Source organism: Coregonus clupeaformis, unplaced genomic scaffold (assembly GCF_020615455.1).
Source record: "Coregonus clupeaformis isolate EN_2021a unplaced genomic scaffold, ASM2061545v1 scaf2750, whole genome shotgun sequence".
Classification (NCBI taxonomy): domain Eukaryota; kingdom Metazoa; phylum Chordata; class Actinopteri; order Salmoniformes; family Salmonidae; genus Coregonus; species Coregonus clupeaformis.
In genome coordinates, this window is record NW_025536204.1 from 48,525 (window position 1) to 59,391 (window position 10,867).

A 10,867-nucleotide genomic window follows, 5' to 3' on the forward strand; every position below is an offset into this window, starting at 1 on the left:
CAGAAAAACAGCCCCAAAGCATGATGTTTCCAACCCCATGCTTCACAGTAGGTATGGTGTTCTTTGGATGCAACTCAGCATTCTTTGTCCTCCAAACATGACGAGTTGAGTTTTTACCAAAAAGTTATATTTTGGTTTCATCTGACCATATGACATTCTCCCAATCCTCTTCTGGATCATCCAAATGCACTTCAGACGGGCCTGGACATGTACTGGCTTAAGCAGGGGGACACGTCTCGCACTGCAGGATTTGAGTCCCTGGCGGCGTAGTGTGTTACTGATGGTAGGCTTTGTTACTTTGGTCCCAGCTCTCTGCAGGTCATTCACTAGGTCCCCCCGTGTGGTTCTGGGATTTTTGCTCACCGTTCTTGTGATCATTTTGACCCCACTGGGTGAGATCTTGCGTGGAGCCCCAGATCGAGGGAGATTATCAGTGGTCTTGTATGTCTTCCATTTCCTAATAATTGCTCCCACAGTTGATTTCTTCAAACCAAGCTGCTTACCTATTGCAGATTCAGTCTTCGCAGCCTGGTGCAGGTCTACAATTTTGTTTTTGGTGTCCTTTGACAGCTCTTTGGTCTTGGCCATTGTGGAGTTTGGAGTGTGACTGTTTGAGGTTGTGGACAGGTGTCTTTTATACTGATAACAAGTTCAAACAGGTGCCATTAATACAGGTAACGAGTGGAGGACAGAGGAGCCTCTTAAAGAAGAAGTTACAGGTCTGTGAGAGCCAGAAATCTTGCTTGTTTGTAGGTGACCAAATACTTATTTTCCACCATAATTTGCAAATAAATTCATTAAAATCCTACAATGGGATTTTCTGGAAAAAAAATTCTCAACTTGTCTGTCATAGTTGACGTGTACCTATGATGAAAATTACAGGCCTCTCTCATCTTTTTAAGTGGGAGAACTTGCACAATTGGTGGCTGACTAAATTATTTTTTCCCCCACTGTATTATTGTTGCCGGCTGTACAGCCAGAGCTTGTGTGCTCGCCCAGGGTTTCAATTTTAGTCTATTTTAGGATTAGGGTTATGTCATGAAACGTGGGCTACTAGGCCTACATTATAAATATGACACAATCAGCATTTCACTTTGGATATGAATAATCCAAATTATCAATCAGTTATCAAAACGCTCAGATATAACCACCAGGGCAGGAGGGCGAAGAGATGAGAAGAGTAGGCTATCTCAGCTGATTTATGCAGGAGATTTAAAATAATAATGTAAAACATATCTGTAGGCTTTTTAGTAACTATTTGAATGATGTTTTAGTCCAATGCATGTTGGTTGAACGCTTTGACACCTTGAACGTGAAAGTGAGTTGTTCAGTGAGTGTCTCCGCCTAGAACATCACAGAGCTGATGAACGCATTAACGTTCTTTTTCAGAACCATGGCGAGCGCATTGTGACGCTGTCCCTTCTACTCCTACTCAGAGCCATTGATACAGTATTTTCTAAATGGTTATACTCCTACTGTTCTCTAAACAATGGTTTCATAGTTTACAATTGTATAAACTCCCAAATCATGCTCAAAATTCAATTTAATTGATGTCACTGTTGAGTGTTTTTTAATCAGTTTGATAAACATGTTTGTCCCATTGTGACATAGCCAACCATGACTTATGGAAGAATTTGACGTATTAATGGTCCCTATAAAACCCTGTAATTCTAAGAAAGAATTGTCAGATGGTTTTGAACTCAGTCAAAATCACTGCAGTATGTAGAGCGATAATGAGTAGGTCTATGTTCAGTCGTTTGTTGACAGCGACCCCGCTGAGATTCCTCCGCGAGAGGCCGCTTCTGAGTGCAGCTGGCCTGTTGTTTGCGTCCGGTTCGGCAGTCTACTTTTATAGCAAATATTACGGTATCGGTGAGGATGCACTGGCCACCGTGGAGAGCGTGGACCGTGTTGTCACGGTTGAGGAGGGTAAGTTTACATATTTGACAATGTCTAAATAGTAATAGTCCCAAATGCCACCCAATACCCTATTTCTTATTTTGACCAGGACCCATAGTTCTATGGTTAAAAGGCGCTGGTCAAAAGTAGTGCACTAAATAGGGAATAGGGTGTCATTTAGGTAGCAATCATGGTGATGACATTTTTTACAGTGTAGCCCTAGATTAACAACAACAAACAAACTTGCTCCTTTGAAACCAAACCTTTGCTTTAGGTTTAATTGAACATGTTGGTACATTATGCAGACACATAAATACATTTGATGTCATACAATATAAAACACAAGTAAATATATGATCAGCCTAACTACATGGACAGATGTCTGGTGTCTTGTAGCTAGTATTTCTTAAACTTAGAGAAAACAATCCTTTATTGTTTTTCATAAAGATAATGAGCCCACCCTGGACCAGGAGGACCCAGTCCTTGTTCAGGTAAGAATGCTGCAGGCCTATCAATAGCTTGGGTGCCAGTCTTTCTGCTCTCTTGCCAATTCCATCGTGGCAATATGATATTGGCATCACAATCCCATAAGGAGTGGACAGAGAGCTGAAACAGACTGGCACCCAGGCTATAACAATACTGCTTCATTAGCAGGATTGGTTCAATAACAATCTGTCATTCAAACTGTCATTTTACTGACTCATAAATTGATCCTGATTTTCTTCCTTAGTATGTGGTTGAGGAGGTTGGGCACCGGCCCTGTCTGGCTTTAATCCCTTGGTCTGGACCTCTGTGGGTTCCCAGCTCTGTAAGTCCATCCATTCTGATACTCTTTGGTCTTCTCTCTGGTCTTAAAACTGGTTTATGTACTTTAAACATAAACATGACGTTTTCTGAAGAACAATATGGAAATACATTTCTGTAAACATATTCCCTATTTTTTATAACTGCAGCCAACATATTACCTTACCCATGCTGGGAGGATGCTGGTGAGAGAGCTGGCAGTGTTAAACACGCAGGTAACCATGCAGATTATTGGACAAAGCTCATCTGATCTAATAGGCAGGATTACCTTCAGTATCCACTACGGTAGTGAAATACTTTGATGTTCGTTCCCTCATTTTCTCACAGATATTCAAGTGGAGCAGCCCATTTCATCTGTTTCACTCTGCTAGGAGGATGGTATGGAATGAACTGTCCTCTCAAAATGAACAGGTAGCCATTCATATGCAGGTACCTCAGATGTTTCCTTAACCTTTCAACACAGACCTGTGTAGTGTCTCAGAATCTATCATGCAGTAGCCTCCTCTTGTTATCCTCCCTATAGCAGTCTGTCAGACCTATAGGCTACCTGTCTATCATTCAAACTGACTTTTAATTTGATCCTGTCTTGTTCCTTAGTATGTGGATGAGGAGGTTGGGCAGCGGACCTGTCTGGCTTTAATCCCTTGGTCTGGTCCTCTGTGGGTTCCCAGCTCTGTAAGTCCATCCATTCTGATACTCTTTGGTCTTTAGACTGGTTTATGTAACTTAAACATAAACATGATGCTTTCTGTAGAACAATATGAAAATACATTTCTGTAAACATATTCCCTATTTTTGTAATAGTCTGTAACACTGCAGCCAACTTATTACCTTACCCATGCTGGACGGATGCTGGTGAGAGAGCTGGCAGTGTTAAACACACAGGTAACCATGCAGATTATTGGACAAAGCTCATTTTATCTAATTGGCAGGATTACCTTCAGTATCTACTATGGTAGTGGGATACTTTGATGCCCTTAAAACTGTTCCCTCATTTTCTTACAGATTTGCAAGATTGAGCAGCACATTTCCATCTCTCGTGCTGGCATGATGGTATTGGATGAACTGTCCTCTCAGCTTGAAGAGGTAGCCATTCATCTGCAGGTACTTCAGACATGTTCTTAACATTTATATCTCAGACCTGTGTATTTCAACTATTATCATTGCAGTGGCCTCCTCTTGCAATCTTCCCTATGCCAATATTTTACTCCTATACAGTACCAGTCTATCATTCAAACTGACTCTTAAATTGATCCTGTCTTGTTCCTTAGTACGTGGATGAGGAGGTTCGGCAGCAGCCCTGTCTGGCTTTAATCCCTTGGTCTGGACCTCTGTGGGTTTCAAACGCTGTAAGTCATCCATTCTGATACTCTCTGGTCTTTAGGGGGCTTAAACATAAACATAACTTTTTCTAAAAGAAACTTCTGGAAATACATTTCTGTAAACATATTCCCTTTTTTTATAGCCTGTCAAACTGCAGCCAATTTATTATCTTACCCACGCTGGGAGGATGCTGGTGAGAGAGATGGCAATGTTAAACACACAGGTAACCATTCAGATTATTAACCATTACTCATCTGATCTAATAGGGATAATTACCTTCAGTATCCACTAGTAGAATACTTTGATATCTTTAAAGCTGTTCCCTCATTTTCTCAGATTTTCACAATGGAGCAGCCCATTATCATCAGTTTCACTCCTGCTAGGAGGATGGTATGGGAGGAACTGTCCTCTCAAAATGAACAGGTAACCATTCATAGGCAGGTACCTCAGATGTTTCCTTAACCTTTGAACACAGACATGTGTATTTCAACTGCCAATTGTCTTAGAATCTATCATGCAGTGGCCTCCTCTTGCGATCCTCCCTATTCCAGTCTGTCAGTCCTATAGGCTACCTGTCTATCATTCAAACTGACTCTTAATTTAATCCTGTCTTGTTCCTTAGTATGTGGATGAGGAGGTTGGGCACCGGTCCTGTCTGGCTTTAATCCCTTGGTCTGGACCCTTGTGTGTTCCTATCTTTGTGAGTCTATCCATTCTGATACTCTCTGGTCTTTAGAGGATATTAAAGATTAACATCAAGTCACTAGTTTTCTATAAAACCACATAATGAAAAAACATATTCCCTTGTCTTCATAGCCTGTCTTCTCCAAGGCCAAACCAGTCTACTACCTCACTCGTGCTGGGAGAATGCTGGTAACAGAGCTTGCAGTGTTAAACACACAGGTAACCAAACACATTATTAACCAAAGCTCATCTGATCTTATAGGGAGAATTTACTTTACCCTGTTCCCCTTTTTTTTCACAGACTTCCAAATTGGTTATTGAGGAGCCTACCATTCACCTCACTGAAGCTGGGAGGCTAGTGCTTGACGAACTGTCAGCACCTTCAGATAGCCATTCACAGGTAGTCAATCACATTATTAGACAGTCATAGCTGATTAGTAATAGTACACATTACCATGTCCTCTATCTCCACAATTGTGTGTCTTATTAATCACAGAGCAATCTCTATAATTAGGGGATGTCTTTGGTTTTTCAGCCAAATAGGGAAGACTCTGGTTTTCCCTATGAGAAGTTGCAGCTGGTTGGGAACTGGGGTTCGTTTCATTTCCATTACTGGAATATCCATTATGGACGAGTGCAGGTACTTCAGACATATTCTTAACATTTATGAACACACCTGTGTATTTGAACTCCCAATTGTCTCTGGGTTTTCTTTTGTATGTCTGTCCCTAATTGAAACCTAGGGGAAACTTGTCGCACGAACATCATGTGGGCTCTATATCACTGCCAGGGATTATACTCAGAACTGAAATCGCCTGCCAAATGTTATAGACATCTACAGCTAACATATAGAGAGAGGTCTGGAGACTGAAGGAGTTTTTTCTTTATAGCAAAATGAAGAGGACATGCATCACCTGTGCATTGTGAGGGGAGTGGAGAAGCAGCTGTGGTGGAGCAGAGTCATCCAGGAAAAAATCCTGGACCCATGGGTGAGAGATTCTCAACTGGTCTTTCGTCTCAAATGCACCTGATTTGTGTCAAATGACGCACATGCTATAGGTCTACTTATATTTCCTGGATGAAATGTAATGTTTCTCTGTCTCTTTTAAAGGGTCTCGTCCAGGTGGTCCTCACCAACAAGAAGCTGATTGGTATTAAGGTACAGTCAGGCAATTTTTCACAGAAAAATGTAAAGTGGCAAATGTCCATTTACCTATTTGAATAAATACATGTTGACAGAAAATGAAATTACACGTTCTAATCTCTTGCCTCATTTTTAGTTCCTTGGTAGAAGGATCCATGGACTCATGTCCGGCCTTGTCAAGAGGAGGTCTGAGTTCACCTATTATGAGGATGCCCAGGTACACCCCGTTGTTTCTCTGTGTTATGATTTATTTCAGTGTTTGGTTGAGGGGTTTTCAATATGGTGGTTTTCAGTGTTGGGCTGACAGTGTCACATGTTGTGTGTTAAACAGCAGGTGGATATCTCCACCACAGTGGAGGGGTACCAGGAGAGGGGGGGATGAGATGATGGCATATCAGTTCTCCACCTCTGACATCATCACCACCCCTCATGAGCCGTCCTCTGGCTCCTCTCACCAGTCCCCCAGAATTCTCCGCCTCCCCCTTTCCCTTCCGATTCCCCTCCCAGTCCCCCTCCACCTTACCACTCCACCCAGGACCAGGACCAGACCCCTGACAGCACTCCTCAGGTAAAACTCTTTCTACAGTCAATAATTCTTATTTCATTTGTACTTGTGTGTACAGGTGTGTGTCATTGTTTTGGTATCGATAGGTTTGTGTTGTCTGTCAAGGGTCAAGTTGTTAGGTCAAGATGAAAGTATTGTTATGATGTCACTGAATGTTTTGTCTGCTTCAGTTGATGTTGCAGGTGAAATGCAGTTTAGTAGAGTTTAAGTTAATGTGATGTCTGTTTTAGGAGTTTGAGGAGGAGTTTGTGGAGGAGCAAAATAATGCTGCAGATGTGCCCCAGTTGCGGTGGGTTCGCTTTCATGTGTTCATCTATAGTAAAAACCTTTGCTTTGAAATAATCTGCCCAATATTGTAGTTATACAGATGTAGGATCTTAATTTGAGACAGTTTGCTACAGCAGGGAAAATAATCCTGCAGCAACAGGATACATTTTTCGTTAGGGCAAATCGAGTCTAAAATTTCAAAGTGGAAATTACAAACTTGAAAATTCCAAATACGCTACAAGTTTGCATTTCCTGCCGTGCAGGAAAATTCTCAGCAACAAAAGAGTGATCAAATTAAGATCCTACATTGGTATGGTCTTTCTGAGTCCTGCAGTTATAATATAGGCTAACATAAAATGATTTCTTAATTTCATGGCACTGATGTTTTAGCTTCTTAGGTTGAACATTTGTTATTGAACATTTCTATTTACAGGCGTTACTTTGAATACCAAGGGACAACCAACTTCTCTCTGAGGCTGGCCGCTATCAGACGTGCTATGGAGGTGAGAAAATGTGAATTTAGCACCTTTTGTATTTCACTTCATGAACATTTCTGGACTATTTGTAAATGTACTGTCTTGTTCTCACAGGCTCTGACATCCTCAGACAGTACCTCCCTCAATTACCTCACCCACGCTGGGAGGATGGTGTTGAGTGGACTATCCGAGCTCAACCAGCAGGTAACCAATTACATAATTGTGCAACGTTCATCAGACCAGATATATAGTTCCCACTGGGCACAGATGTCATTTCAACGTCTCGTTTTGATTTACATTTGGTTGAGTTGTCAACTAATGTGAATTCAATGTGAAATCCCCCAAAAATTAACGTAATTGGATTTAGGTTAAAAGACGAAATTCCCTTACGTTGATGACTTCTTTCAAATCCAATCAGTTTCCCACTTTGATTCAACATCATCACATTGACATTTTTTATTGATACAACATTGATTCAACCAGTTCTTGCACAGTGGGTTACCTTTAGGCAACAGTGATTCATAGGGTTTAGTTGAAAAGTTTCAACGTCATACTAGCCAAACAATCGGAGGCCCTTTGAATTACAGACCTGAATCTTTGAGTTTATGATCTAAGTTTTAAGGAATTTTATGATTGTTTTGTTTTGAGGATGTGAGGCAGTTTCAGCAGGCCTACGACCTACTGGTGAACTTCATTAATGAGCCAGCAAACAGGGAGCGACTAGAGCAGGAGATGGCTCTCGTAGGAGTAGGTCTACATGCAAGCTTGAGCGTTAGCTGCAGGCACCGTCTTCTCATCTAACATCTACTCAATGAGACTTTCTAAAGTGCTTGTCAATGAAGATTATGTAATTATCCTATTTGTTTGACTTCAGATCGACCGCATCAACTTCGCAGATGTTTTTTATGAATTCGTTCTACTAAGCCTTCTAGAAGGAAAGACATCTCTTCCTATATCTGTAAGTGGCCCTAAGAATGGAACATCCTGTTGTTTATCTATGCTATACACACTGTTGTCATATCAGATCTGTAGACACTCACTCATGTCCCCTGTTCCTTCTCCAGGAGCCTGGTAGCTTCCTTTATCTGCTCCTGCAAGTCATAATGAGGATTGACCCTCCTGGAGGAGCCTGGACAGAGGCTGCTGAGAACTTCTACCTCCTCGTTAAGGTACATTTGTCTCTCTCTCTCTCTCTCTCTCTCTCTCTCAATAATAGTTGATGATGTGTCTGTTGTCAACAGGACCAGATGAAGGCATGGCTACAATCCATCTTCAACCTCAATGAGTCAATCTATGAAAGCCCAGAGAGGCTCTCGGGGGAGGTGATGCGGAATCTAGAAATACAGGTTGAGTTCCTGCTGTCCAGCCTGGATTAAGGTTCCCAAACTGAGCTGAGGGCCCCATCACAAAATAAAGTGTTTTGCATTTAAACATTATCTGTCAATCGTAAACAAATGTTACATCATGTGTAGGGGAGAGTGGGGTAAGTTGAGCCATTTTTTACATTCAGCATTACTCTGTCAAGGGAAATATAGTATTCTTTCAAAAATATACAGTATCTGTCACGACTTCCTCCGAGGCTGCCCCTCTCCTTGTTCGGGCAGGCTTCGGCGTTTGTCGTCACCGGCCTTCTAGCCACTGCCGCTCCTCATCTCATCATTCCATTTGTTTTGTCTTGTTTATTACACACACCTGGTTCATATCCCCTCATTAGTACCTGTATAAGTGTTCCCTCTGCCCCCTTGTCTTTGTGTGTGATTGTTTATTTTGGAGGAGAGAGAAGCTCGGTGGAGCTCCATGTATTTTGTATCGCCGGGAATATTCCCTGTGTGCCTTGTATTTTCCAGTGCCCCTGTTTTGCGCACTGGAGTGTTTTTACTAGGGGTGTAACGATCCATCTACTACATCGATGTATCGATTTATATTCCTATGATCCAACTACATCGATCTGTGCTCGGCGAGTTGGCCTTTTGGACAACATATATCGATCTAACATCGTTTTAAAATGTAATAAATCGATTGTATCGATACTAGGAAATAACCCATTGGATTTAAGCACGTCAGACTTTATATGGATGTTTTTTCTTAGCACTTTTAATGATAAAGGCTTTAAACATTACTCGATTCACTCTGCCTATCCGTGACGTCATCGCGCCAGCAGCAGCGCAAAGGCGCCAAGACAACAAAGCATAGCATGGTGGATGACAGAGGAGAAGCCGACGAGCGAGAAATTATCAAGCCACCATTGCGGTCCTTACAAGAAACAGGAATCTAGGAAACTTCACCTGCACTGTCCAGTATCCAGGTATTTATTTCAGTCACACTGGTTGAATTTTTTGGCTAAAAGGTTACTGAATCGATTTCAAGTCACTGAATCGTTTCGGATCGTATCGTTCTCTTTTTTTTTTTTCACCTTTATTTAACCAGGTAAACCAGTTGAGAACAAGTTCTCATTTACAACTGCGACCTGGCCAAGATAAAGCATAGCAGTGCGATAAAAACAAACAGAGTTACATATGGGTAAAACAAAACAAAGTCAAAAATACAACAGAAATACATATAATATACAGTGTGCAAATTTAGCAAGTTATGGAGGTAGGCAATAAAATAGGCTATAGTGCAAAATAATTACAATTAGTATTAACACTGGAATGATAGATGTGCAAGAGATGATGTGCAAATAGAGATACTGGGGTACAAATGAGCAAAATAGATAACAATATAGGGATGAGGTAGTTGGGCGGGCTAATTTCAGATGGGCTGTGTACAGGTGCAGTGATCGGTGTAAATGAACCAATATCGCCCTTGAATCGGACGACAACCACGAATCGTGATAAAATCGAATCGTTGTTAAAACGAATCGTTACACCCCTAGTAGTAGGTGCCAGGCACATGCGGTTTGAGGTGTCAAGGACTGCAACGCTGCTGGGTTGTTCACCTCAACTGTTTCCCCGTGTGTATCAAGAATGGCCCAAGGACATCCAGCCAACTTGAGACAACTGTGGGACGCATTGGAGTCAACATGGGCCAGCATCCCTGTGGAACGCTTTCGACACCTTGTAGAGTCCATGCCCAGACAAAGTAGCTATAACCCTAGCATTAGAAGTTATTGGCTGCATTCACACAGGCAGCCCAATTCTGATATTTTTCACTAATTGGTCTTTTGACCAATCACATCAGAGCTGATCAGTCAAAAGACCAACTAGTGAAAATACTAGAATTGGGCTGCCCGTCTCAACACAGCCATAGTGGCATCAGCGCTGCAAATTATTAGTATTCATAATATTTATTTAAAATCGGCAGTTGATTACAATAGCCTACCATAGCACGTTGAGCGTCATTCCATATTAAACTGCTGAACTAACAATAGTCGAGGCTAGTCTATCCTTTATGGGAAACTGTATAAATCTACTGCAACACAAACTACTAGTCTGAATGAATGTCTATATATGTCATATTTATCAAAATGTTAAAAACCAAGAAAAGTTAAAAACTAAACAATTTCCGATTTATTGAATGAGTCATGCATTTAGTCTCGACATGATAAAAGGTCAGTCTCTGTACCACGTGAATGAAAAGTGAAACAGAATTAGAACGCTTCTTAAGTGTTAGTGTTTTGATACAATGTAAAGTGGACAATATTTCTTCCCCTGTACATTCTAAATGTCTTTAGTATCAAGGTCAAGGCACTCCATATCAACCATA

The 10,867-nt window shown here is 41.4% G+C and overlaps 2 protein-coding genes and 1 long non-coding RNA gene across 3 annotated transcripts; all 3 read left to right on the plus strand.

Moving 5' to 3' along the window:
* Window positions 1-3,544: 3,544 nt before the first annotated feature.
* On the plus strand, window positions 3,545-4,016 carry LOC123489109. The gene is made up of 3 exons (XR_006660435.1): window positions 3,545-3,588; window positions 3,709-3,807; window positions 3,975-4,016. It is a non-coding gene; the product is annotated as an uncharacterized LOC123489109 (long non-coding RNA).
* Window positions 4,017-4,018: 2 nt separating this feature from the next.
* On the plus strand, window positions 4,019-6,236 carry LOC123489110. The gene is made up of 11 exons (XM_045219793.1): window positions 4,019-4,052; window positions 4,169-4,249; window positions 4,363-4,449; window positions 4,649-4,726; window positions 4,843-4,929; window positions 5,012-5,110; window positions 5,246-5,350; window positions 5,601-5,699; window positions 5,822-5,869; window positions 5,991-6,071; window positions 6,186-6,236. The coding sequence occupies exons 2-11, from the start codon at window positions 4,214-4,216 to the stop codon at window positions 6,234-6,236; spliced, it is 771 nt and encodes a 256-aa protein (XP_045075728.1). The 5' UTR covers window positions 4,019-4,052; window positions 4,169-4,213.
* Window positions 6,237-6,386: 150 nt separating this feature from the next.
* LOC123489108 (mitoguardin 1-like) lies at window positions 6,387-8,593 on the plus strand. Its single transcript, XM_045219792.1, has 8 exons — window positions 6,387-6,422; window positions 6,650-6,708; window positions 7,120-7,189; window positions 7,277-7,366; window positions 7,811-7,909; window positions 8,037-8,120; window positions 8,227-8,331; window positions 8,404-8,593. Exons 3-8 carry the CDS (start codon window positions 7,184-7,186, stop codon window positions 8,536-8,538), a joined length of 519 nt encoding a protein of 172 aa, XP_045075727.1. The 5' UTR covers window positions 6,387-6,422; window positions 6,650-6,708; window positions 7,120-7,183; the 3' UTR covers window positions 8,539-8,593.
* Window positions 8,594-10,867: the final 2,274 nt, after the last annotated feature.

Coding starts and splice junctions, on each gene's coding strand:
- LOC123489108 (XM_045219792.1), top strand. Junction 7,367..7,810: donor TATCCGAGCTCAACCAGCAG/GTAACCAATTAC, acceptor TTTTGTTTTGAG/GATGTGAGGCAGTTTCAGCA. Junction 7,910..8,036: donor AGGAGATGGCTCTCGTAGGA/GTAGGTCTACAT, acceptor GTTTGACTTCAG/ATCGACCGCATCAACTTCGC.
- LOC123489110 (XM_045219793.1), top strand. CDS start 4,214: ATGCTGGTGAGAGAGATGGCAATGTTAAACACACAG. Junction 4,930..5,011: donor TTGCAGTGTTAAACACACAG/GTAACCAAACAC, acceptor TTTTTTTCACAG/ACTTCCAAATTGGTTATTGA. Junction 5,700..5,821: donor AAAAAATCCTGGACCCATGG/GTGAGAGATTCT, acceptor TCTCTTTTAAAG/GGTCTCGTCCAGGTGGTCCT.